General features: G+C 36.7%; 5 protein-coding genes across 7 annotated transcripts; all 5 read right to left on the minus strand.

The window, feature by feature from the left end:
* Positions 1 to 632: 632 nt before the first annotated feature.
* Positions 633 to 3,518, minus strand: LOC111405674 (aluminum-activated malate transporter 4-like). 3 transcript variants are annotated; one of them, XM_023034671.1, is made up of 8 exons: positions 3,079 to 3,518; positions 2,836 to 2,973; positions 2,448 to 2,711; positions 2,228 to 2,364; positions 1,981 to 2,127; positions 1,292 to 1,751; positions 984 to 1,204; positions 633 to 893 (listed from the first exon to the last, which is right to left on the minus strand). In XM_023034671.1, exons 1-7 carry the CDS (start codon positions 3,416 to 3,418, stop codon positions 1,059 to 1,061), a joined length of 1,632 nt encoding a protein of 543 aa, XP_022890439.1. In that variant the 5' UTR covers positions 3,419 to 3,518; the 3' UTR covers positions 633 to 893; positions 984 to 1,058. The 3 variants fall into 3 exon arrangements, with proteins under 3 accessions (XP_022890439.1, XP_022890438.1, XP_022890437.1); XM_023034670.1 differs by having other exon boundaries at positions 984 to 1,770; positions 2,228 to 2,324; XM_023034669.1 differs by having other exon boundaries at positions 984 to 1,751; positions 3,079 to 3,517.
* A 750-nt stretch (positions 3,519 to 4,268) lies between these two features.
* Positions 4,269 to 6,876, minus strand: LOC111406618 (aluminum-activated malate transporter 4-like). Its single transcript, XM_023036006.1, has 6 exons — positions 6,438 to 6,876; positions 6,195 to 6,332; positions 5,807 to 6,070; positions 5,587 to 5,723; positions 5,340 to 5,486; positions 4,269 to 4,934 (listed from the first exon to the last, which is right to left on the minus strand). Exons 1-6 carry the CDS (start codon positions 6,775 to 6,777, stop codon positions 4,269 to 4,271), a joined length of 1,692 nt encoding a protein of 563 aa, XP_022891774.1. The 5' UTR covers positions 6,778 to 6,876.
* A 785-nt stretch (positions 6,877 to 7,661) lies between these two features.
* On the minus strand, positions 7,662 to 8,926 carry LOC111405675 (60S ribosomal protein L13-1-like). Its single transcript, XM_023034672.1, has 3 exons — positions 8,768 to 8,926; positions 8,148 to 8,306; positions 7,662 to 8,070 (listed from the first exon to the last, which is right to left on the minus strand). Exons 1-3 carry the CDS (start codon positions 8,909 to 8,911, stop codon positions 7,849 to 7,851), a joined length of 525 nt encoding a protein of 174 aa, XP_022890440.1. The 5' UTR covers positions 8,912 to 8,926; the 3' UTR covers positions 7,662 to 7,848.
* A 47-nt stretch (positions 8,927 to 8,973) lies between these two features.
* Positions 8,974 to 9,949, minus strand: LOC111406619 (aluminum-activated malate transporter 9-like). The gene is made up of 3 exons (XM_023036007.1): positions 9,610 to 9,949; positions 9,367 to 9,504; positions 8,974 to 9,242 (listed from the first exon to the last, which is right to left on the minus strand). The coding sequence occupies exons 1-3, from the start codon at positions 9,947 to 9,949 to the stop codon at positions 8,974 to 8,976; spliced, it is 747 nt and encodes a 248-aa protein (XP_022891775.1).
* An 861-nt stretch (positions 9,950 to 10,810) lies between these two features.
* On the minus strand, positions 10,811 to 13,325 carry LOC111405677 (60S ribosomal protein L13-1). The gene is made up of 5 exons (XM_023034673.1): positions 13,233 to 13,325; positions 12,204 to 12,319; positions 11,932 to 12,065; positions 11,320 to 11,478; positions 10,811 to 11,242 (listed from the first exon to the last, which is right to left on the minus strand). The coding sequence occupies exons 2-5, from the start codon at positions 12,310 to 12,312 to the stop codon at positions 11,021 to 11,023; spliced, it is 624 nt and encodes a 207-aa protein (XP_022890441.1). The 5' UTR covers positions 12,313 to 12,319; positions 13,233 to 13,325; the 3' UTR covers positions 10,811 to 11,020.
* Between the last annotated feature and the right edge of the window lie 13,201 nt (positions 13,326 to 26,526).

The following is a 26,526-nucleotide window of genomic DNA, read 5'->3' on the forward strand; positions in this document are numbered from 1 at the left end:
ACGAACTGTAACTTTATATTGCATGGGCTGGCCGGCCTCTACACTTGAACTCATGTTTTTTCGAACTTTGTGCTAGAGTCAAAAGTAATTCTCTTTTATTTCATAAATATTTATTATTTTTCTTGCCAAAAACAATTAGAAGAAGAAGAAAGCACTTCAACTGGAAATGCCTTCAATGACATGTTGTATTTAGCTACTCAATTCTTATTTGTTGCTTGGATTCTTCCATGGTTGACACCACAGGTCGTGCAACAGGTTTAGCACTAAACATGGCCCGTTCTCCTTTATGCACCACACGCATTGAAGACCACATCTCACATTTGTCATTAAATCAAAACCCGAAAACTAAATATTTTTATTTCTTGAAAGATCAAACCTTAAATAAGTTACAACACTAGTTTCTCCGCAAAGATTGAAAATCTTCTCTTTTCGAGTCGATAAAGTTACAGCAAATCAATTTCTGCTGCTCTCTGAAAACTCGCTTCTAATATGTGGTTACTAATTATGTTGATTCTGTATTTGATTTCATAATTTTTAGATTTACTGTTCGTAACAGAGCAAAGACTACTATCAGATTATTTAAACTGATAATTTTCTCAAAGGATCTTAATTAATCTGTCTGAACTATGAAATGACAAATGGCGGAAATTTGAGAGGGAACAGCTCTTTAAATATCTTCTGAATAAAAATGAATGCACTTTAAATCCTTTCCTCACAGATGAACAAATTAAGAAAAATATAATCATCCTAGTACTCAGAAAAGCTTCGTTCCCAGCTAGAACCATTCTTGGTTCTTTCTTTCTTTATACCTGTTTTCAAGTTCAATCCTTCAATTTTTTGTGTAGTACGCTTCGATCCTCATATCTACGGGTGCTTGGTAATTCTTCCTTTTGCTGAAAAATACAGTGTATCATATATATTATTCCCATAAGACGGAAAAAACTAAAATCCAAGAGACAAGTAATAACGAGATCACTACTTACGCAGGTGAAATTCTGCTCATGTATAGTATATCTTGATGTATTCATTCTTCCATTTTTTACTCGAATATAAGTACCTCAGTCCTTGTAGCATATGAACTTGAACAACCGTGTCCAGATACCAACAACCGGTGTATCAATTATGTCTACTGGATCCTTGAATTTCGCTTTCTTACTGAGTTCTTCAAATGAGTTTACGAGATTCTGAAGCCTTGCAACAAACTCTATCAACAAAGAAGTGAATGTTGCCAGTGATAATGCACTTGCACTTTCATATGTCAGTAATTCACGTTCATTGAGAATGTTATCACCTATCAATGAGAGTCGTGAAGGCCACATTGTCTGATGTTTGAGCACGTTTTCTCCAGAAACACACTGGGGAACGGCGAGATTACTGCCCATGTACGGGTCGTGAGGATCATAGTCTCTCAATGTCTGGGTTGATTTTAGGTTGGGAGTTGATTCACTTGGAGAATTTACCACAGAAGGTTGGTGCTCATTATCTTTTAGTTCTTGAATGTGTTCAGGATCTTCCAATGTGTCGGGTCGATTTCCACTTTCCCATCTCTCTGGACTGACCAAAAGATAAGATTTTTGGTCAATCATCATTTGCAGATCTTCTGCAGCTTTATGAACCTCCTGAAGCAGGTCTCCAGGGCCGAGTTTTTCCATTCTTTCTACTTTTTCTCCCAGCAGGCGTAACACTTTAGCTCCTTCATTCCCTACCCTTTGAATCTCGTTCTTAAAAACCTGCCTTAATTCAGATGATGCCTGCAAATGAAACTTTGGCCTGTTTGGTACGTTGAGTAGGATGAGATAATATAATAAACAAGGTTTCAGTTTAAAAATACATTGAGCATCTGAAAATTTAGGCGTCTCTCACCATAAAGACAAATAGGAAGACAGACAAAAATAAAATTTAAATGGGGTAACAACATCCAAATAAGAATGAAGATGGTATAACTGAAATGAATAGAATGAGCAAAATTAGTTTTATTACCCCAATCTCTGAAAGTATACTCCCATGCATTGCCATAACCATGAATGTACAATGCCTAAGAGCGCCACTAGCTTTAACATATGCACTCCAAGGATAATTGAACATTTTGTAAGGTCCATGTGGTGGCTCCCATTCTGCAAAACCAAGCTAGAAAGGAAAAAAGAAAACCTTAACGATACCAATTCTTGAAAGGGAAATTTTTTCAGTCAGAAAATAAAATACTTGGAACCATGTAAGCACAGCATACCAGAGAATCCTCTTGGCTTGTAGATTCCAATACGGCTCTATATCCACTATATAAAGGATCGTCTGAAGCTTGATAGAGAAGAATTTTCGACGGTATCCTAGTATATTCAATAGATTGTAAATACATATTGACACAACCTATACAAAGGATTACAGTTACGAGTCAAGATCAAAACTAAAAGCCATCAAGATAGAAAAAAAAATAAAAAATAAAAACTAACCTTCCAGAGAATTTGCAACTCCCTTAAAATTTTTCACCACCAATTTGTGCAAATCCTCACCGGCCCATATTGGGTAAACACATATATTTACAAGTAAACAAACACCAGCTCCAACTGCAATTAACAGCAATCTAGAAACGGCCGTTTGAACAAAATGGGAACTTCCAGAAACCAATACAATACAGAAGGTCAACAAGAAAACCCGGAATCCATATTCATAAGACTTCATTGGAGGGTACAACTTCAAATAAGTTGCACAAAATCCTAAGAAGCAGAAACATTTAAAGCTCAATCAATTGAAATTTTCATTATCAACAAAAAGAAATGCATCTAACGGCTTCTTACTGACACTAACACATCTTATAGAATTCTTCATTATGGAAAAAACCTGCAATAAAGATGCTGAGAACAATTACAACTTCTTGCAATTGTCCTACCAACTCTGACAATTCAGCAATGCCCAAAGCTAGTGCTCCAGCGGATAATGTCCCAAGTGCTCGATTAAATCCTTTATTTAGCGTAGCCCCTACATATATGCACCAACAAATCCAACATACATGTTCATGGATCAAATCGTGCAGATCAAATAAAGAAAAAAAAAAAAAACGTAAGTTCATTACACTTTTCTTACCTATGCTAAATTCAAATACTACAACAACGGTGAGGATAGCCCATATAGAGTATTGACCAATATAATTCAATGGTTCTCTGAAGAAAATGAGAAGTGAAACAAAGGAGAGAGTAAGACCCATTTTAGCTGCAAACACCACTTTTCTTGGATCAGACCAACCCATTTCATACGCCTTGAGTGCAGCTTGTTGAAACTCACTACAAGATTTGGCAACTCTGTCACAAATAGATAGAAAAAACCTTTGCCAACAACCTTCATGGCGACCAAATCCTCTGTTGTCTGAATATCCTTTACTGGGTAACAATGTTTCTTTGCTTCTTTCTGCAAAGCTTTGTGCCATTTCTTTGATAACACTTGTTTTCTGATGTACTTCTCTTAAAAAAAAATAAACAAAGAGTTAATTATTGAAGCGTGTAGAGGTCTGAGTTATTTGTTCTGAAAGGCCAATATTTTAACTTATCTGGATGATTGGATCTCGACAGTTCGGGGTGGTTGTACTTTTGGAGTGGGGTCATGGATCCCTTGTGATGAAAGGATTGTGGTGAATCATTATCGTAAATGAAATGAATGGGAGTCGCGTGTCATGATTTACCTTTTATGCACTTCTTGTATTAATAAGTTTAAAAGTTAATTATTCATATTTGACTAGTTTATTTGAGAATGATTATTAATACAAATGTTGCTATAAAAAAATATCTTTGCTGATAAAAGATTGATAATCACAAACAGATTGTATTGCAAGAAAAACATATTAATAAAAATAATGCAAAATCAAATTTACTTTTATGACGTCATTTGCATAATGGCACTATAAATAATTAATTAAACCCATATTTCACTTAGATAAAAAGAGAATTAATTTTTTAATAGATTTCAATAAAAATTGATGAATGTAAACTTATGAAATGTATAACTAAAATTAATTATTATTTTTGACTTTTATTTTAATCTAATTTTTTAAATAAACCAACAGCAGCTAAGAAAGAGACAAGAATTTCGAAGAAAAGCTTGTTCACTAATTACAGGTATGTATCAGAAATTGAAAATGGGCTGCTAATTTTCAACTTGCAAAATACTCAGACCATGCAATAAAAGAGCATGTTCTTATTCTTGTTTACGTACGAAAGAGATGCAATGAACAAGACTTTCTTCACACCACACCTGCACTTGATACTGCTCAGGCTTGAAGCCTATTCCTTTCTTCCATCGTCTTGATTAAAAGGATAAAAAATAGAAACAGGACTAGAGGAAAATGCAAATCCACGTGAAATGATGAAGTTTACGAGATTCTGAAGCCTTGCAACAAACTCTATCAACAAAGAAGTGAATGTTGCCAGTGATAATGCACTTGCACTTTCATATGTCAGTAATTCACGTTCATTGAGAATGTTATCACCTATCAATGAGAGTCGTGAAGGCCACATTGTCTGATGTTTGAGCACGTTTTCTCCAGAAACACACTGGGGAACGGCGAGATTACTGCCCATGTACGGGTCGTGAGGATCATAGTCTCTCAATGTCTGGGTTGATTTTAGGTTGGGAGTTGATTCACTTGGAGAATTTACCACAGAAGGTTGGTGCTCATTATCTTTTAGTTCTTGAATGTGTTCAGGATCTTCCAATGTGTCGGGTCGATTTCCACTTTCCCATCTCTCTGGACTGACCAAAAGATAAGATTTTTGGTCAATCATCATTTGCAGATCTTCTGCAGCTTTATGAACCTCCTGAAGCAGGTCTCCAGGGCCGAGTTTTTCCATTCTTTCTACTTTTTCTCCCAGCAGGCGTAACACTTTAGCTCCTTCATTCCCTACCCTTTGAATCTCGTTCTTAAAAACCTGCCTTAATTCAGATGATGCCTGCAAATGAAACTTTGGCCTGTTTGGTACGTTGAGTAGGATGAGATAATATAATAAACAAGGTTTCAGTTTAAAAATACATTGAGCATCTGAAAATTTAGGCGTCTCTCACCATAAAGACAAATAGGAAGACAGACAAAAATAAAATTTAAATGGGGTTAAGAAAGATGTTATTACGCCACAAGTAGCATTCAAAAGACCACACACAAAGCAACAGAGTGATAACTGACAACTATTGCTGCTAATAAAGTGCAGAAAGGGAAGTCCATAGTACAATCTCTTGAATTCTAATTCATCTAGTAGGAAGACAGACAAAAATAAAATTTAAATGGGGTAACAACATCCAAATAAGAATGAAGATGGTATAACTGAAATGAATAGAATGAGCAAAATTAGTTTTATTACCCCAATCTCTGAAAGTATACTCCCATGCATTGCCATAACCATGAATGTACAATGCCTAAGAGCGCCACTAGCTTTAACATATGCACTCCAAGGATAATTGAACATTTTGTAAGGTCCATGTGGTGGCTCCCATTCTGCAAAACCAAGCTAGAAAGGAAAAAAGAAAACCTTAACGATACCAATTCTTGAAAGGGAAATTTTTTCAGTCAGAAAATAAAATACTTGGAACCATGTAAGCACAGCATACCAGAGAATCCTCTTGGCTTGTAGATTCCAATACGGCTCTATATCCACTATATAAAGGATCGTCTGAAGCTTGATAGAGAAGAATTTTCGACGGTATCCTAGTATATTCAATAGATTGTAAATACATATTGACACAACCTATACAAAGGATTACAGTTACGAGTCAAGATCAAAACTAAAAGCCATCAAGATAGAAAAAAAAATAAAAAATAAAAACTAACCTTCCAGAGAATTTGCAACTCCCTTAAAATTTTTCACCACCAATTTGTGCAAATCCTCACCGGCCCATATTGGGTAAACACATATATTTACAAGTAAACAAACACCAGCTCCAACTGCAATTAACAGCAATCTAGAAACGGCCGTTTGAACAAAATGGGAACTTCCAGAAACCAATACAATACAGAAGGTCAACAAGAAAACCCGGAATCCATATTCATAAGACTTCATTGGAGGGTACAACTTCAAATAAGTCGCACAAAATCCTAAAAAGCAGAAACATTTAGAGATCAATCAATTGAAATTTTCGTTATCAACAAAAAGAAATGCATCTAACGGCTTCTTACTGACACTAACACATCTTATAGAATTCTTCATTATGGAAAAAACCTGCAATAAAGATGCTGAGAACAATTACAACTTCTTGCAATTGTCCTACCAACTCTGACAATTCAGCAATGCCCAAAGCTAGTGCTCCAGCGGATAATGTCCCAAGTGCTCGATTAAATCCTTTATTTAGCGTAGCCCCTACATATATGCACCAACAAATCCAACATACATGTTCATGGATCAAATCGTGCAGATCAAATAAAGAAAAAAAAAAAAAACGTAAGTTCATTACACTTTTCTTACCTATGCTAAATTCAAATACTACAACAACGGTGAGGATAGCCCATATAGAGTATTGACCAATATAATTCAATGGTTCTCTGAAGAAAATGAGAAGTGAAACAAAGGAGAGAGTAAGACCCATTTTAGCTGCAAACACCACTTTTCTTGGATCAGACCAACCCATTTCATACGCCTTGAGTGCAGCTTGTTGAAACTCACTACAAGATTTGGCAACTCTGTCACAAATAGATAGAAAAAACCTTTGCCAACAACCTTCATGGCGACCAAATCCTCTGTTGTCTGAATATCCTTTACTGGGTAACAATGTTTCTTTGCTTCTTTCTGCAAAGCTTTGTGCCATTTCTTTGATAACACTTGTTTTCTGATGTACTTCTCTTAAAAAAAAATAAACAAAGAGTTAATTATTGAAGCGTGTAGAGGTCTGAGTTATTTGTTCTGAAAGGCCAATATTTTAACTTATCTGGATGATTGGATCTCGACAGTTCGGGGTGGTTGTACTTTTGGAGTGGGGTCATGGATCCCTTGTGATGAAAGGATTGTGGTGAATCATTATCGTAAATGAAATGAATGGGAGTCGCGTGTCATGATTTACCTTTTATGCACTTCTTGTATTAATAAGTTTAAAAGTTAATTATTCATATTTGACTAGTTTATTTGAGAATGATTATTAATACAAATGTTGCTATAAAAAAATATCTTTGCTGATAAAAGATTGATAATCACAAACAGATTGTATTGCAAGAAAAACATATTAATAAAAATAATGCAAAATCAAATTTACTTTTATGACGTCATTTGCATAATGGCACTATAAATAATTAATTAAACCCATATTTCACTTAGATAAAAAGAGAATTAATTTTTTAATAGATTTCAATAAAAATTGATGAATGTAAACTTATGAAATGTATAACTAAAATTAATTATTATTTTTGACTTTTATTTTAATCTAATTTTTTAAATAAACCAACAGCAGCTAAGAAAGAGACAAGAATTTCGAAGAAAAGCTTGTTCACTAATTACAGGTATGTATCAGAAATTGAAAATGGGCTGCTAATTTTCAACTTGCAAAATACTCAGACCATGCAATAAAAGAGCATGTTCTTATTCTTGTTTACGTACGAAAGAGATGCAATGAACAAGACTTTCTTCACACCACACCTGCACTTGATACTGCTCAGGCTTGAAGCCTATTCCTTTCTTCCATCGTCTTGATTAAAAGGATAAAAAATAGAAACAGGACTAGAGGAAAATGCAAATCCACGTGAAATGATGACACGACAAAATTTTAAAATTCATACATTCAACTGGCAATATAATAGCTAGAATTACCGATTCAAACAGAATAAAGTAAATAATTCCAATTTCAAAAAGCAGAGTTGATTCAGATATCCACTGTCACTAAAACTCGCTATTTCTTCTCTTCCTTCTCAGCCTCAGCAGCCCTCTTGGCCCTGACACCAACATGGCGCTTATTTGTTCGCTCAATACGGAGCTTGTCATATGCCTTGAACGACTTCATTTCGTCTGTAACCTTCACAAGCTCAACAGTTGGCTTCTCACGAACTATTGGCAAGTAAGGACCTTGTACTTGTGTGGCAGTTGCCAACTCCTCGGGAGCAGAATCACCCGCCTGCAAAGAGGAAAAGTATTCTTGAACTGTCCTATATATTAAAAGGGAAGGATTTTTGTTCAGAAAGGTATGTGTACCTTGAATTTTCGAGTGCGTCTTGGGAAGACAACTAATTTGGCTTTGTATGTCTTCAGCCTCTGAACATTAGTTTGGAAACCCTCCAAGGAACTGTTCCTACGGCGATGATCAACTGCAATGCCAATGGTTGGTGCATATTTCTTTGGGATTCCTGCAGCCTGTTTGCTCCATAAAGAAAGTAAGAAAGATGTTATTACGCCACAAGTAGCATTCAAAAGACCACACACAAAGCAACAGAGTGATAACTGACAACTATTGCTGCTAATAAAGTGCAGAAAGGGAAGTCCATAGTACAATCTCTTGAATTCTAATTCATCTAGTGAATTATTGTCAATCATTTACAATTAATAACAAATTTCAACATTATGGACAATATTCATTTTACAATTTTTAGTGTTTTTTGTGATCCCTAGCTATCAAAACTTCTTCGGCAAATTATAAAACTTTAGTTATTAAATTTAAATTAAATGAACCTACTTTCAGAATCTCATGCTGCAAGAAATAACATGATGACTTAATCTGTATAACCATTGCAACAGCAAAAACCAAGCAGATGCGGCAAAAAGTCGAGGTATTTACTGAAGTCAAACTTGCATGCATTATGTCTAAAACATCTCACCTTGAGTTCCTCAAGAGAAAATCCCCTTCCAGCTCTGACTTTCATATTGTACTTTAGGGTCTGGCCATGAACAATAGGACGAAGAGGTCCAGCTGTAGGCCTAGGGAAGACCTTCACAGCCTTCTTTTGTCTTGCTGAAAACATATCAATCAAACAAGAACCAATCAAGCCATCGATCAAATATTTAGAACAGGCAATTAAACAAGCTAACCTTCCAGAGAATTTGCAACTCCCTTAAAATTTTTCACCACCAATTTGTGCAAATCCTCACCGGCCCATATTGGGTAAACACATATATTTACAAGTAAACAAACACCAGCTCCAACTGCAATTAACAGCAATCTAGAAACGGCCGTTTGAACAAAATGGGAACTTCCAGAAACCAATACAATACAGAAGGTCAACAAGAAAACCCGGAATCCATATTCATAAGACTTCATTGGAGGGTACAACTTCAAATAAGTCGCACAAAATCCTAAAAAGCAGAAACATTTAGAGATCAATCAATTGAAATTTTCGTTATCAACAAAAAGAAATGCATCTAACGGCTTCTTACTGACACTAACACATCTTATAGAATTCTTCATTATGGAAAAAACCTGCAATAAAGATGCTGAGAACAATTACAACTTCTTGCAATTGTCCTACCAACTCTGACAATTCAGCAATGCCCAAAGCTAGTGCTCCAGCGGATAATGTCCCAAGTGCTCGATTAAATCCTTTATTTAGCGTAGCCCCTACATATATGCACCAACAAATCCAACATACATGTTCATGGATCAAATCGTGCAGATCAAATAAAGAAAAAAAAAAAAAACGTAAGTTCATTACACTTTTCTTACCTATGCTAAATTCAAATACTACAACAACGGTGAGGATAGCCCATATAGAGTATTGACCAATATAATTCAATGGTTCTCTGAAGAAAATGAGAAGTGAAACAAAGGAGAGAGTAAGACCCATTTTAGCTGCAAACACCACTTTTCTTGGATCAGACCAACCCATTTCATACGCCTTGAGTGCAGCTTGTTGAAACTCACTACAAGATTTGGCAACTCTGTCACAAATAGATAGAAAAAACCTTTGCCAACAACCTTCATGGCGACCAAATCCTCTGTTGTCTGAATATCCTTTACTGGGTAACAATGTTTCTTTGCTTCTTTCTGCAAAGCTTTGTGCCATTTCTTTGATAACACTTGTTTTCTGATGTACTTCTCTTAAAAAAAAATAAACAAAGAGTTAATTATTGAAGCGTGTAGAGGTCTGAGTTATTTGTTCTGAAAGGCCAATATTTTAACTTATCTGGATGATTGGATCTCGACAGTTCGGGGTGGTTGTACTTTTGGAGTGGGGTCATGGATCCCTTGTGATGAAAGGATTGTGGTGAATCATTATCGTAAATGAAATGAATGGGAGTCGCGTGTCATGATTTACCTTTTATGCACTTCTTGTATTAATAAGTTTAAAAGTTAATTATTCATATTTGACTAGTTTATTTGAGAATGATTATTAATACAAATGTTGCTATAAAAAAATATCTTTGCTGATAAAAGATTGATAATCACAAACAGATTGTATTGCAAGAAAAACATATTAATAAAAATAATGCAAAATCAAATTTACTTTTATGACGTCATTTGCATAATGGCACTATAAATAATTAATTAAACCCATATTTCACTTAGATAAAAAGAGAATTAATTTTTTAATAGATTTCAATAAAAATTGATGAATGTAAACTTATGAAATGTATAACTAAAATTAATTATTATTTTTGACTTTTATTTTAATCTAATTTTTTAAATAAACCAACAGCAGCTAAGAAAGAGACAAGAATTTCGAAGAAAAGCTTGTTCACTAATTACAGGTATGTATCAGAAATTGAAAATGGGCTGCTAATTTTCAACTTGCAAAATACTCAGACCATGCAATAAAAGAGCATGTTCTTATTCTTGTTTACGTACGAAAGAGATGCAATGAACAAGACTTTCTTCACACCACACCTGCACTTGATACTGCTCAGGCTTGAAGCCTATTCCTTTCTTCCATCGTCTTGATTAAAAGGATAAAAAATAGAAACAGGACTAGAGGAAAATGCAAATCCACGTGAAATGATGACACGACAAAATTTTAAAATTCATACATTCAACTGGCAATATAATAGCTAGAATTACCGATTCAAACAGAATAAAGTAAATAATTCCAATTTCAAAAAGCAGAGTTGATTCAGATATCCACTGTCACTAAAACTCGCTATTTCTTCTCTTCCTTCTCAGCCTCAGCAGCCCTCTTGGCCCTGACACCAACATGGCGCTTATTTGTTCGCTCAATACGGAGCTTGTCATATGCCTTGAACGACTTCATTTCGTCTGTAACCTTCACAAGCTCAACAGTTGGCTTCTCACGAACTATTGGCAAGTAAGGACCTTGTACTTGTGTGGCAGTTGCCAACTCCTCGGGAGCAGAATCACCCGCCTGCAAAGAGGAAAAGTATTCTTGAACTGTCCTATATATTAAAAGGGAAGGATTTTTGTTCAGAAAGGTATGTGTACCTTGAATTTTCGAGTGCGTCTTGGGAAGACAACTAATTTGGCTTTGTATGTCTTCAGCCTCTGAACATTAGTTTGGAAACCCTCCAAGGAACTGTTCCTACGGCGATGATCAACTGCAATGCCAATGGTTGGTGCATATTTCTTTGGGATTCCTGCAGCCTGTTTGCTCCATTAAGAAAGATGTTATTACGCCACAAGTAGCATTCAAAAGACCACACACAAAGCAACAGAGTGATAACTGACAACTATTGCTGCTAATAAAGTGCAGAAAGGGAAGTCCATAGTACAATCTCTTGAATTCTAATTCATCTAGTGAATTATTGTCAATCATTTACAATTAATAACAAATTTCAACATTATGGACAATATTCATTTTACAATTTTTAGTGTTTTTTGTGATCCCTAGCTATCAAAACTTCTTCGGCAAATTATAAAACTTTAGTTATTAAATTTAAATTAAATGAACCTACTTTCAGAATCTCATGCTGCAAGAAATAACATGATGACTTAATCTGTATAACCATTGCAACAGCAAAAACCAAGCAGATGCGGCAAAAAGTCGAGGTATTTACTGAAGTCAAACTTGCATGCATTATGTCTAAAACATCTCACCTTGAGTTCCTCAAGAGAAAATCCCCTTCCAGCTCTGACTTTCATATTGTACTTTAGGGTCTGGCCATGAACAATAGGACGAAGAGGTCCAGCTGTAGGCCTAGGGAAGACCTTCACAGCCTTCTTTTGTCTTGCTGAAAACATATCAATCAAACAAGAACCAATCAAGCCATCGATCAAATATTTAGAACAGGCAATTAAACAAGTAAAAGCCAAACAAACATTATACAAGTGAGCTGCATTCTGTTAATGGCAGAAAAAAATTCACTCACCAATTCTTCTCCTGGTTTTGCGAGCAGGCTGGTTAAACCATGTCTTCACATAGTTCTGCCAATGCTTTCTGAAGTGCCCATTAGGAATGACATTGTTGTGCTTGACCATGATTTACCTATTGTAAACCAGATAGACTAATAATTAGACCAGTAAAACAGCCATTATGCTAGAATACACTCGCCAAAACCATGATCCATCGAAGGAAATTTAAAGCACAAGGCAAAAATTCAACTGATATATGCATCTACATTAATGCCGAATAAAAAAAAATAGATATTGATTTCCACACTCCAGAAAACGGCAATGAAATGCAAAAAACAAATGCAAACTAGCCATTAATATAAATTTCATGATTAAAGTATGCGTGTTCTGGATAACCCATGAAAACAATCTTTTTAATACCCTCACACAGTCTAATAAAAAAATAGTAAACATATATTCGAAATGTACACAGACAATATTACAACCATTTGCATAATTAAACAACAAAATTGAACAGATGCATTCAGAATTTACAAAAGCATCCCAGCTAACAATGAGAATAGTATCAAAGCCTCCAAAGATCACAATCACTAATATTTTTTATTCCAAATTTAGGTAGATTGAATCTCTTCGCATATAAATCCACTGACAGCCTTTTAACATTAACACTTGTTTGAGCAGTCAAAATTAGATTTTGGCGGAAACCTTATAAAGCGGGGGGGTATTAGAATTATAAGAAGCAGAAACAAGCCAAAATTACAAAATCTAAATATCACAAAACCAAATATAATTAGTAATTCAATGAAGTTCCGATTTTCCTGAAGCAGAGAACAGAAAAAGCTAAAATTATACAGCATATTTTTTGCTTAATTTTCCTACATTCATTTCCAGTAAACAAAGCACAGCGTTTCAATCGGCATCCATACGAACGCGTTAAACAAGGAATTTGATTTAAATAATTTTCATATCAACAACAAATGCCGGTATACATTAACACAGAAAGCGGAATTAGACAGCAATTAAGAACTATTGGGGTTTGCACTTACAGCGGCGGCTGGGATGGGGTGGAAAGGCTTTGCTGCAAAATCTGAATGTGGATCGTTTCTGAGTATATATGTGTAGGATCGAGGAAACCCTACATTTTCACATCGGCCCATATTGCAATACATTGGGCCTAACAGGTTTTGTTCCAGGCCGAATAGATACTGAAAAGTGACAGTCTTGGGCCAAGGGGAATCGATAAATACTTATTTGTTTAGTCCCCGTTTGACCCTCATTTTATAAAAATGAAAATAAGTGGAATAATATTTTTTGAAAAATAAGTAGTTAAAAAAATGAAAAAAAAAATTATTTACGTATAATATTATTTTATAAAAAATTGTGTAGTTAAAAATAGGAAAGAAAAAAATGAGATTTAATGAAATGAAAATTAATTGAGGCCAAACGGGGTCTTAGCTAAGGTTTAATAAGATTGAAAAAGTAACCTTTTATTTTAAAATTAGATATATTGTTTTGTGGAAACTTTTTCTCACTTCCTTTATATTGAGATTTTTATTTTGTTATAAAAAATTTGTTATAAGATTGTAATGTTATTTTATTAAGATGTCCTCTAAATAATTTAGATGATACTGAAGAACATGACTAGAGCATATAAATGAATATAAAATTCTCTCACATTGTTAAGTTTGACAAAAATATCCACATAATTTGATTTCTTTCGCAAAAAAGAAGGAAAAGTGTATCTAAATGAAAGAAATTCTCTTCAAATTTACTTAGTTTGACGATGAAATCCAGATGGTTTGAATTCCTGCTTGAAGGAAAATATTGTCTAAATGAATTAGAAATTTTCGTTAATTTTGCCTACTTTGACAAGAATGCTTTAAAAAAAATAAAATAAAATAAAAAAAAAAACTAAAGCAGAGAATTCCAGTACACTTTTAAGAGTTGAGGTGCATTTGTTAAAAGAATTTTTTTTTTAAAAAAATGAACATTATTTACAAACACCAGACAAAATTCATTTCTAACTCTAAAACTAGTTGATAAAATTTATTTTTCACTCTAAAAGTGTCTTATTGGGAATTTTATATCTCCCTCTCTCTCTTTTTGTTTTTTTCCCCCCTTTTTGGGTAATCAAAGCTATATATTTATTAAATTACTGTTAAAATAACTTATTTTCAATTTTAATAAATTGAAAAAACAGACTTATTGCTGTTAAAATGTTTCAAAATTATATTTACTTATTATAGAGATGACATCGGAGCGGATATGTCATTTCCATCTCCCATCCCGTTCAAATAATCTTTTTACCTCACCATACCCCATACTTGGTTAAAGCGAGATGGAATGGGTTTGAAGTGGGACAAGATGGGATAGAGCAAGGCCCTTTAGGTCTTGACCCGTTTATCACTCCATTTATTTATTTATTTTTCTTTGCAGCACAAATAAAATTAACACAATCAGCAAACCGTTCAAATATTACATCAATCATACCATACATACATTCTTTTTGACATCATGGTTAACATTGTGACATGAGACGACACATGATTAAAGAATTTTATAGGAAAAAAAAAACACACTTTCATGTCCAACACTTTTTGGACTTCAATAAACTGTACACAAAAATGTTAACCATGGAGTGTACATTTAGCATTATTTTTATTACATATATCCAAGAATTGTTTTAAGTTTATTATCCAAGAATTGTTTTAAGTTTATCTAATTTTATTCTACAAATTGTTGAAATCTATTCATCAAAAAGTCTAGATTGTTTAAGAGTATTGATAAGTGAATTTTTGCAAACTTATTTAGATCACAAACATGACTTCATAATGAGCAAAATGATTGAATTGTGACTTAATCTTGTTACATTTGTGAATTGTAGGGAACACCGATGAACATGGTGAAATTTAAGAGAAAAGACGCGAAAAATGACTAAAATGACGCAAAGTGAAAGTTCAGGGACCAAGGTGCAATTATCCAAAGTTGACCCGATGAAAAAATCGAGAAATTGATTAAGCTAAATGCCAATTGATGATATCCTGGGATGATGGAATTGAAAGAATGAAGAAAAGATGCCAAGAAGTGAAGAATTCAAGTAGAAGGATCAAAATGAACATCTTCCATAGTTAGTAGCACTATATACCCTCTATGCGGTCGCATAGAGGCAAACCGAAAATAAAATATCACAAAACTTTTACTCTATGCGACCACATAGAGATACTCTATGCGGTCGCATAGAGCATTTCTTAGGCCAAATTCGTAATTTCCTTATTTCGTCGAAACTCTTATGGAAACAATCTTTTTAGGGTCCTATATAAACGAAAACTCGATCAGAACGAAGGGAACGCCATTTTCACAAGAAAAAGGGAGATTTTGAAGAAGAAAATGAGGAGAAAACAAGAGGAAAACATCACGCCAAGTGAAGATTCGATTGAAACTTGATTCGGGTGATGACGTTTTTTAAACTATTTTTGTATTTTCTTCTTTTTAACATGTTAGGCTAGATTTTTCATTGCTAGGAGATCGATGAACCTTGCAATACAACTTTTAATTTTTTATTTGGATATTTGACATATTTAAGCGCATGTTCCGGAATTGAATGATTTATTACATTTTTATTTTCATATTGTTATTGTGCACGTAATTATATGATTTTGGTGGCCTGTTTTATGCATTCAAAAGAAGGAAAGTAGGCTTGACATAGTATAAATTATCATAGGGTCCGATAGGGGATATAAATATACCTCTATGTCTTGTGTGAATTGTTGAATATTCATGAAATCATAATGCATTCTTGTATGCTAATATTCGTCATAGAGATATAGTCAAATCACATATTGAGGTAGGTTTGGCATTGCTCGAAAGAGATTGCTAAATTAAAATAGGAATATTGATTCATCTTTTGTGGGACTGTGTGTTAAATTTGCATGATTGAAAATTGAACGGGTATTGTTTGGGGATTCGTGATCCTAGTGCGTTAGTAAATTCATTAATTCCATAAATTCTAGTAGATTGTGTCCAAGTCATTTTGCATTTAATATAATTCTTCCATTCATTGCATCATAGTTTACGTCTTCTTTAGTTAAATCACAATACATCAATTTCACTTTCGTATTTCGGTTAAAGTCATAATAGGTTGATTTGAACTAATTCAATCCTTGTGTGATCGATACTTGGACTCATAGTCAATTTTACTACTTGTTAACGAACCGTACACTTGTATCGGGTTTTAAATCGAAATAAATAATTTCGTAAACAAGTTTTTGGCACCGTTATCGGGGATTGAAACTTAGTTTGATTTTATCTATTGTGACACTAATTCGAACTTATCTAGATTAGTAGTAGTTAGCTTACTAGGTTTAGTTTATTGTTTACTTTAATTTAATTTTGCTGTCTCAGGACTTGTATGCAAGGAGCACCTGATCGAGACTTGGTTCCCATAGATCCAGAGATCGAACGCACATTTCGTCACAGGCAAAGAGAAGCAAGAGCGGCACAACAGATGGCTAACGAGCAAAATCGACCGGTAATTCAACTCCACAAAGGCGCGGGGGTTGAAGATGAAGGGAATACGGTACTTAGGGACTTCATGGCGCCGTTGTTGGTCCAAAGTCAATCTAGCATTGTGTATCCTCCATTTGGGCAACCGAACTTCCAGCTAAAAACAAACGTGATTCAATTATTTCAGAATGGGCATCAATACCACGGGATGGCTAGTGAGAACCCACATACACACATATCCCAATTTTTGGACATGTGCCAACACTTCAGGTACCAGAATATCTCAGACGATGCTATAAGACTGTAATTGTTTTCACACACTTTGCGAGATAAAGCACTTAAATGACTAGATTCACTTCCTGTCGCAAGTATCACCACTTGGAACGAGTTAGCCCACAAATTCTGCACCAAGTTTTTTGCCAGCTAAGGTAGCAAAAATGTGGCATGACATCTGTAAATTCAATCAAGGCGAGTCCGAATCATTTGAAGAGGCTTGGAATCGTTTCAAAAATATGCTAAGGAAGTGTCCTCAACATGGCTTTGATAAGAAGACAAATCCGATTTTTCTACACTGGATTACCTCCATCCTTCAAGAGCATGGTAGATTCATCATCCGACGGGTCTATCTCCACAAAAACAATTGACGGAGCCTAGGAACTATTTGAGAGAATGGCTACAACTTCAGCCATGTGGTCTACAGATCGAGTGGTTCAGAAAAGAACGCCGGGGGTTTATGAAGTAGATACTTACTCAGCATTATCCGCTAAGATGGACTCCTTGTTCCATAAGGTAGAGAGCATTTCACAGACCGTCACTGCAAAATAAGTCAAGAAGCCAAGCTGTGAAGAATGTGAAGCTGACCACAATACTGTTAACTGTCCAATTCTCACACAGGGGGTTGAACATGCAGATTTTGTGCAATGGGGTCAACGCTAACAGAAAAATCCACATTCGAAAACCTTCAATCAGGGCTGGAGAAAACACCCAAACCTTCTCATGAAGCAACCAGAATCAAAACAGACCACAAGGTCAATTTCAGCAGCAGGATAAAAAGTCACCATTGGAAGAGATGTTTGAGAACATGGGAACGACTAATTAGTACATGGCGGCCAACAACCAGTTTATGAGAAAGACAGACGCGACTCTCCAAGACCAAAGTGCTGCAATAAAAAATTTGGAGAAGCAAATGGGACATATGACAATCTCCATAACAGGTAGAGCACCAGCAAACCTACCCAGCAACACTGAAATCAATCCTAAGGAGCACGCAAAGGCTATAACAACCAGAAGTGGAGTACAATTATCGAAGATACATGTAAAAAGACCAGTAGCTAGTAAGGAATCAGCACCAACCTCAGATGATGAGATTGTGGAACAGACTGAACGAACAATAGGGGATGTTGCCAAGAAGAGTTCCAATACATCACGAGGTACAGCTACCAATTCTATCAACCCTCATGAGCCACCTATTTCATTCCCGTAGAGGTTGAAAAGCACAAATTGGATCAGCAATATAGTAAATTTCTTGAAGTCTTCAAGATATTACACATCAACATCTCATTTGCTGAGACACTTTTCAGATGCCGAGTTATGCTAAATTCCTAAAGGATATCATCTCTAACAAACGAAAGATAGTAGAAAATGAAACAGTAATGCTAACTAAGGAATGCAGTGCCAGAATTCAGAAAAAGATGCCTCCAAAACTAAAGGATTCAGGGAATTTTACTGTACCTTGTACTATTAAAAATTGTCATTTTGATAAAACTTTGTGTGATTTAGGTGCAAGTATTAATTTGATGCCTCTCTCTGTTTTCAGGAAACTTAGCTTAGGAGAAGCTAAAGTCACAACTGTCACCTTACAGTTAGCAAATCGATCCCTTACACATCTAAAAAGGATCATTGAATATGTGTTGGTAAAAGTAGAAAAGTTCATATTTCTAGCCGATTTTCTCATCTTAGACATGGAGGAAGAGAAGGATGTTCCACTCATATTGGGGCGACCTTTCTTAACTATTGGAAGAGCTATTGTCGATGTTCAGAAAGGGAAGCTTATATTGAGGATTGGCGACAAACAAATCTCCTTCAACGTGTTCAAGACAATGAAATTTCCCACTGAGTCAGACAGTTGTTTCCAGATCGATGTAATTGACAAAATAATTCAAGATACATTTCGGCTACATCATTCTTCCGATGCATACGAGACAAGCATTGCACATTCTCAATCCACTCACACTAATTCAAGTGAGATTGAAACATGTGCACGATTTTTGGAAACTAATCCACCATACATGCGCAAGCGTCACTTCGAAGAACTGGGAACTAGGACCACAAAGTCAGTGTCATCTATTCAGCAACCTCCCAAGTTGGAACCCAAACAATTGCTACCATATCTTCGATATGCTTACTTGGGGGAGTCTTCTACACTCCCGGTTATTATTTCAAATACTGTCGATGAAGTGGAGGAAGAAAGACTACTTCGGGTGCTAAGGGAGAATAAAACAGCCATTGGATGGTCAATTGTAGATATCAAAGGGATCAGCCCGTCGCTATACATGCACAAAATACTCATGGAGGAGAAATTCAAACCAAGCATCGATGGTCAGCGGAGATTGAATCCACACATGAAGGAAGTGGTAAGGGCTGAGGTATTGAAGTTGCTCGACGCAGGCATCATCTGTCCAATATTAGATAGTGCATGGATCAGTGCAGTGCAGGTTGTTCCAAAGAAAGGGGGTATCACGGTAGTGCAAAATGAGAAAATTGAGTTGATTCCTACAAGGACAATGACTGGATTGAGAGTTTGCATCGATTATCGCAAACTGAACGCTGCTACTCGAAAGGATCATTTTTCACTACCATTCATTGATCAGATGTTAGAGAGACTAGTAGGGCACTCGCATTACCATTTTCTGGATGGACACTCCGGGTATAATCAAATTCCAGTAGCACCTAACGATCAGGCGAAAACAACTTTCACATGCCCCTACGGTGCATCTGCATACCATAGGATGCCTTTTGATTTATGCAATGCTCCTGCCACTTTTCAGCGCTGCATGATGGCTATCTTTTCGAATATGATTGAGAAATTCATTGAGGTATTCATGGACGACTTCTCAATGTTTGGGTCTTCGTTTGATGAGTGTTTGGAGCATCTGAGTCTTGTGTTACAGCAGTGTACAGAGACCAACTTAGTATTGAATTGGGAGAAAGGTCACTTTATGGTACAGGAGGGCATCGTTTTAGGACACAGAATCTCAGCAAAGGGTAAGGTGGACAAAGCAAAAATTCAAGTGATCTAGAAATTACCGCTACGAACACCCACTAACATTAGTGAAAGGTGTTCGTAGCTTCCTCGGGCATGTCGGGTTCTAACAAGATTTATCAAGGATTTCTCAAAAATTACTAAACCACTGCACTGTTTATTAATGAAGGAATCCACATTTGAGTTCACAGATGAGTGTTTGCTGGCTTTTAACACCTTGAAAGAGAAGTTGACTTCAGCACCCGTGATCATCACACCGGATTGGAACCTGCCAGTTGAATTAATGTGCGACGCCAGTAATTTTGCTGTTGGGGCCGTATTGGGATAACAAAAAAATAAGATATTTCACGTGATCTACTATGCAAGTCAGACCTTGAACGATGCTCAACTAAACTATGCCACTACAGAGAAAGAGCTCATTGCCGTAATCTACGCCTTTGACAAATTTCGATCATATCTTATGGGGTCAAAGGTCATCATTTACACAGATCACGCTGATATCAAGTACTTAATGGAAAAGAAGGATGCAAAGTCACGTCTCATTCGTTGGATACCGTTGCTTCAAGAGTTTGATTTGGAAATCAGGGATAAGAAAGGCAGTGACAATGTGGTGGCAAACCACTTGTCTCAACTCAAGACCACAGAGCAGACAGAGACCGTGGAAATCAACAAAGTTTTCCCAGATGAACAGATTTTTGGTGTAGGGGAGGCACCCTGGTATGCTGACATAGTTAACTACTTAGCCAGGTTTATCATTTCGCCAGATTACTCAAGTCACCAAAAGAAGAAATTTTTCGCTGAATTGAAGTATTATTTTTGGGAGGAACCCATTCTATACAGGCGGGGAGCTGATCAACTCGTTCTTCGTTGCGTACCTGAGGAAGAAGTGCCTTTGATATTAGCACATTGTCATTCATCTACATACGCAGGGCATTTTGGTGTTTCAAAAACAGCGGTGAAGATCCTTCAATCAGATTTTTACTGGCCTACACTGTTTAAGGATGCTTTTGAATTCGTGAAAAGGTATGACCAATGTCAACGCACCGATAATATATTCAGGAGAAACGAAATGCCTTTGAACAGTGTTGATGTCAAAATTAGCAAGGATGATTTTGAACCAACTTTAAGAAAAAGGGCGATATGTGTTTAGAAAAGATCACAAGGATGTAATTGTGCCATGCGTCGTTATCTCAATTCTTTTTCTTCTCTCTCCTTTGACAAGGGTCCTATTCCACTATTTATACATATTTCAACTGAAATTACATCAAATCAGCAACGGTGCCGAGCTCGCAACTCGGGTCGCCGAATTCTCCAATGATTGGCCAACGAGGCCAGTGGTCATGTGCCAATGTATTGCCAAAGTAATGATGACCTGTAGGGGGCTGGAATTCGAGGACTTGGAATTGGTTATTCCGGGCGACGATGACATCACCTGTGGCAAATGTCTCTGATTGATAAGGTAATGTGACAAGGGGTAATCATGGTGTTTTTATAAGATAACGACGGGTAACTCCAACCTGAGAGTGTGAACCGAACTCACTTTTAACTGAGGTGGGGTTAGCGACCTGTTTTTACTAGATCGGAGTTCGGATGTCAACAAACAGTATCCTGGAGGTAGAACTATTCGACGTCTGGGGGATCGACTTCATGGGGCCATTTCCCCCATCATTCTCTAATCAGTACATATTGGTGGCTGTGGATTATGTATCGAAGTGGGTAGAAGCCGTTGCATTGCCTACCAACGATGGGAAGGTGGTGATCGATTTTCTAAAGAAAAATATTTTCACCCGCTTTAGAACACAGAGAGCAATAATCGGTGATGAGGGCAAACATTTTTGCAATCGCCAATTTGAACAGTTGTTGACTAAATATGGCGTTAAACATCGTATAGCCACTGCATATCATCCCCAAATCAGCAGACAGGTCGAAGTGTCCAATAGGCAATTGAAGCGAATACTCGAAGTCGCAGTAAGCTCTTCACGAAAAGATTAGTCTAAGAAGTTGGACGACGCATTGTGGGCCTATAGGATTGCATTCAAGACCCCTATAGGAATGTCACCATTTCGACTGATTTTCGGGAAGGCATGCCACATACCTCTTGAGATAGAACACCATGCTTATTGGGGCAATGAAGAAATTAAATTTGGACTTGAAGGCTGCGGGAGAAAAACATCTACTACAACTTAATGAGCTGGATGAGCTCAAAATGGAGGCCTACGAGAATTCAAGACTCTACAAAGAATGCAGCAAGAAGTGGCATGATATGCATATTCAGAGGCGTGAATTTAAGGTGGGGCAAAAATTATACTTTACAACTCTAGGCTTAAGCTGTTTCTAAGAAAGCTGCGATCGAGATGGTCTAGTCCATATACTATTACACAGGTATTTTCACATGGGATAGCTGAAATCACTCACGACAGTAAGGGGACATTCAAGATCAATAGACAGCGTTTGAAGCACTATTGGGGCGGCAATTTTTCGAAGGAAAAGTCTACCGTTCATCTTAGACCACTAGAATGATGTAATACGGTAAAATCGAGCTATCGACTATAACCTAGCGCTAGGTGGGAGGCAACCCACTGTACCCTTCTATTTATCTTACTTTTTACACTATTTTTAGAGTTATTTAATTTTCGCATTTGCATTTGTCTAGGTCATCGTTCATCCATGCAATGTTAATAGGACGAAATTATCGTTCACATAATTTTCTAGGCATTACACACATGTTCAGTGAGTTTGAAATAATTTTGGGTGTTTGGGATTAAAATTCACGCATTTCAAGACAAAATGACGTTTTCAAAAATAATTAAGAGGAAATGTATACTAGAGAATTCAACGAGGGAAAATAAATGTTTTTATCTCATTATGTTTTTTTTTAAAAATAAATAAATAAATAAACCCCAACCAAACCAAAAAAGGGGGGATTTTATTTCACTATGCTCATAGGAATAAACTATGCAGCAGCATAGTAGTTGTCCGGTCATGGACTTAAGCCATGACCGGCTCATTCGAAACCCACTCTCCCCATTTTCCTCGCCCATCTTTCTCTCAAACCTTAGGCCCCATTATTCCCCTCTAACACACACGCACCCAACAACATTCCTAAACCCTCCTTCATTTCTTCAATCATTCCCGTGTTCATCATACAAATCCAAGGCAACAAAGGTATGGACTTTATTCCTTCTCCTCATTTAGACTTTGGCTTGTAAGTTACTCACAATTTACAATTGGGAATTGAATTGAAAGGGTGTAAGTAGGCTTGATTTATGGCATTGATTTATGTTTATGCATTGTGGGTGATTATACTTTGTCAAGTATTCATAGAATGGTGTTGAATTTATTGCACACAACATGTTCGATAATTTGCCTAAGTGACGATTGTTGTGCATTTTATGCAATCCCGCATTCGATAAGCTGAATATGTACATTAACATACACATTGCGATCAAAATGTCATACAAATTGAGCGCAAAACACTCACTCACCAACCACACACATGTAGGCACACATGGTAGGCTCACGTCACTTCACTGCACCCACTTCGTCCCTTGCATTAAGTACTCGTAAGACATCCCATGAGCTTGAAATTTGAATAGGTGCCACTCCACACTACGTACTTTCATATGCCCAGAGGTTGCTCAGGAAAAATTCGAGTTTTCTCGATGATGTCCGGGGTGAAAATGCGCACTTAATCATGAGTCACTTGACACAATTTGGATGTTTTGAGCTCCGTTTGTGTGAATATTGTTATTTTGCCTTCCTTATACGTTCTTGAGCATGTTTTCCTGAAGTTTGCATATTACCACATTCACAAACACTTGAAAAGCCATGTAAAACATCACATCCATTTTGCAACACATAGGCACATGGCTAGGTTACGGCATGTCACGGCACCCTACATCCCCTACTTTACACCATTATTTGACACACCAAACAAAGTCCAATTGCTTTGAAATTTGAGTATATGGTAGATCTCATTGAATACTTTCATATGCCTGGAGATTGTCCGGGAAAATTTCGATATTTTTCGATGATGTCTGGGGAAGAACATGCGCACTCAATCATGGGTCCAATTTCTCAAATGTGCATGTTTAGGCCTAATTTTCTTAGTTTTTCATATTGGCACACTATTTACACTATCTTGAATATCATGTTTTGAAGAGTGCACACCAAAGAGTTATATGTGCATGTTGAAGTAAGTTTGGGGGATTTGTGAAATACATGTCCTGCTAATCTCTTTCCCTCTCTCGTTTTTAAATATGAAGTTTAATGAATTTTATTTTTACACCTTTGCAGGATGCCTCCAAAAAGAACATCAAAAGGAAAAGAGAATGTTGGTTTCACATTTAGTACAACTCGGACTAGGGAGCCCGAAGGGGGCGTCAGGCAATTTCTATTTTCAAACAAAGCAGCCCGTTACGCCAATGTTGTCCGTGAGTTGGCACTCATCCCCGAAAGGCCAGTTAAGTTGGATGATTTCCTCGGTTTTGAATTGGTTTATTTAATCCACAACTGTGGTTGGGAGAAAGTGATTGAAAGACCACACTCAGTATATGAAAATCTGGTGAAGGAGTTCTATGCCAACTTCAATACCGAAATAGACACGCCTGGATCCGATCATCTGCATCAAATATGGGTTCGAGGCAAATGGATTATGTTTTCACCTGAAATAATTCATGACTACTATCAGCTAACCTGGAATAATGTAGTCCCAGTCCGGCATGATTTCAACTGGATTGAGGTTGCAGAAGTTTTATTGGGACGTGAAAATGTTTGGCCTCTCCCTAATGCAGATTGGTATCAGATTGACCTCACCCCTTTTATAACCATCCTATGGTTGTTCATATGCCACAACATCGAGCCCATATCCCATAGGACGACATTCACAAATCAAAAGGCAGGGTTTATATATCATTTAGTTCGGGGAAACAAGATTGACTTGGTCACTTACATCTACAACTAGATACACGTTATCGGCGCTTGGGGAGACAGGCACACCTCACTGATTTTTCCAAGCTTGATAAGTGGGATTTGTAGAACTGCCGGCATACAAGTTCAACCTAGGAAGGCACTAGAGAAACCAAGTCCCTATATCAAGCACCTCACACTCGAGGCCCAGGACTAGGCCAGAATTATACATCAACAGAAGTTGAAAAATGAGCGACGTCGACAGCAACAGGCTAAGGAAGGGCAAGCAGCTGAGGACTTTGAAATGCCACAAGCTCCTTCACCACCGACTAACATGGATACCCAGTTATTGAAGCAGATGTTTGCCACTATGACAGGACACAGCCGAGACATGCAGAGTCTTCAGCACTTATTTGGAGCACTGGGTACCACCATCCAGCAATTGCAGACCGATATGGCAACCACACGAAACTTCGCTTCCACTGCCAGCAGTGAGTCCCTTGCGGCGTGAAGACAGATGAGTACCTTTGACGGGCGATTAGGCATATACCTTGGCAGGATGGATGGTATACAGTGGCGGGTAAATGAGACATGGGACCGTCTAGGGAGGTTGGAGACCAGGGTTCAGGCCATGCAGGTGGAGCAGACCCAACAGTCTGACATATTGCGAGAGATTTTAGCCCGCCTTCCTCCCCCTCCTGGAAATGATGCTGTCGGACCCAACCTTCCATCACAGCCACCATTTTGATCAGAGGAGTACTGTTTACCCCATTTTGATTTTTCTTCTTCATTTTGTTCTTAAAATTATGTCTTTAATTTTTTGTTAATCTTACATTGAGGACAATACATTAATTGAGTTTGGGGGTGACATAATTTTAAATCTTTATCTGTGTTCATCATTATCTGTTTTCCATTACTGCATAATGTATGCATGATGAGTGCTAAAAATTTTTTTGCATTTTATTCAGTTTGTTTTAATTCTCTTCATGCATGCTTGTGTGGGTTTGATAACCTTATTAGCTATGATGTTATTATTGGACTAGTTTAAAATGTAAAACTTTGGATCTGGTATTAATTAGACTAACTGATACTTGTTGATGTAACACTTGACATTATCTATGCACAGTATTCATGCTTAACACATTAGGTGAATGACTAGATTTTGAGCATAAAGTAGGAAAAGAATGATAACCCTCTATTAAATTAACCCATAAACTACCTTAGGATAGTTTTGGTGATGGTTGAGCTATTATAGGGGAGCATTGAGATGAGCGGGGGCTTCGTACATGAATTTTATTGTGTGGATTGTCTAGACCAGTGGGGTGAAGAGTTGGTGAAAATCTTAAATTGAGATTGGTTTTGGAAACTAAATGTCTAGAAAAATAACAAATGGCATAAAATTAATGTGTGAGAATAAGACACTTCTTTTCATGCCTTTATGACTCGGGCAAGTAAGCCTGTAAGGATATTTCAAAATTTGGTGCCCTAAAGCCAACTGGCCTGGGAGTCACCGGCCCAAAACTCGATACATGGATCATATAGAAAACAAGAGGGAAAGAGGTTAATAAAAAGTCATCTGATCGAGCCTTTATAACTCGAGTGAATAAGCCTGCAAGGGTTTAAAACCTGGTGCCCTAAGGCCAACTGGTTTGGGAGTCACCGGCCTA

The sequence above is a fragment of the Olea europaea genome, chromosome 12, assembly GCF_002742605.1.
Source record: "Olea europaea var. sylvestris chromosome 12, O_europaea_v1, whole genome shotgun sequence".
NCBI classification, from domain to species: domain Eukaryota; kingdom Viridiplantae; phylum Streptophyta; class Magnoliopsida; order Lamiales; family Oleaceae; genus Olea; species Olea europaea.

Excerpts from the sequence above, each read along its gene's own strand:
- LOC111405674 (XM_023034669.1), bottom strand. The coding sequence starts at position 3,418 with ATGGCACAAAGCTTTGCAGAAAGAAGCAAAGAAACATTGTTACCCAGT. Across the intron at positions 2,712-2,835 it reads TCTCAGCATCTTTATTGCAG|GATTTTGTGCAACTTATTTG; the intron begins GTTTTTTCCATA and ends TCTGCTTCTTAG. Across the intron at positions 1,752-1,980 it reads GTATACTTTCAGAGATTGGG|GCATCATCTGAATTAAGGCA; the intron begins GTAATAAAACTA and ends TTTCATTTGCAG.
- LOC111406618 (XM_023036006.1), bottom strand. The coding sequence starts at position 6,777 with ATGGCACAAAGCTTTGCAGAAAGAAGCAAAGAAACATTGTTACCCAGT. Across the intron at positions 6,071-6,194 it reads TCTCAGCATCTTTATTGCAG|GATTTTGTGCGACTTATTTG; the intron begins GTTTTTTCCATA and ends TCTGCTTTTTAG. Across the intron at positions 5,487-5,586 it reads CAAGCCAAGAGGATTCTCTG|CTTGGTTTTGCAGAATGGGA; the intron begins GTATGCTGTGCT and ends TTTCCTTTCTAG.
- LOC111405675 (XM_023034672.1), bottom strand. The coding sequence starts at position 8,911 with ATGTTTTCAGCAAGACAAAAGAAGGCTGTGAAGGTCTTCCCTAGGCCT. Across the intron at positions 8,307-8,767 it reads TTTCTCTTGAGGAACTCAAG|GCTGCAGGAATCCCAAAGAA; the intron begins GTGAGATGTTTT and ends TGGAGCAAACAG. Across the intron at positions 8,071-8,147 it reads GACGCACTCGAAAATTCAAG|GCGGGTGATTCTGCTCCCGA; the intron begins GTACACATACCT and ends TCCTCTTTGCAG.
- LOC111406619 (XM_023036007.1), bottom strand. The coding sequence starts at position 9,949 with ATGGCACAAAGCTTTGCAGAAAGAAGCAAAGAAACATTGTTACCCAGT. Across the intron at positions 9,505-9,609 it reads AGTATTTGAATTTAGCATAG|GGGCTACGCTAAATAAAGGA; the intron begins GTAAGAAAAGTG and ends GCATATATGTAG. Across the intron at positions 9,243-9,366 it reads TCTCAGCATCTTTATTGCAG|GATTTTGTGCGACTTATTTG; the intron begins GTTTTTTCCATA and ends TCTGCTTTTTAG.
- LOC111405677 (XM_023034673.1), bottom strand. The coding sequence starts at position 12,312 with ATGGTCAAGCACAACAATGTCATTCCTAATGGGCACTTCAGAAAGCAT. Across the intron at positions 12,066-12,203 it reads CAAAACCAGGAGAAGAATTG|CAAGACAAAAGAAGGCTGTG; the intron begins GTGAGTGAATTT and ends ATATGTTTTCAG. Across the intron at positions 11,479-11,931 it reads TTTCTCTTGAGGAACTCAAG|GCTGCAGGAATCCCAAAGAA; the intron begins GTGAGATGTTTT and ends TGGAGCAAACAG.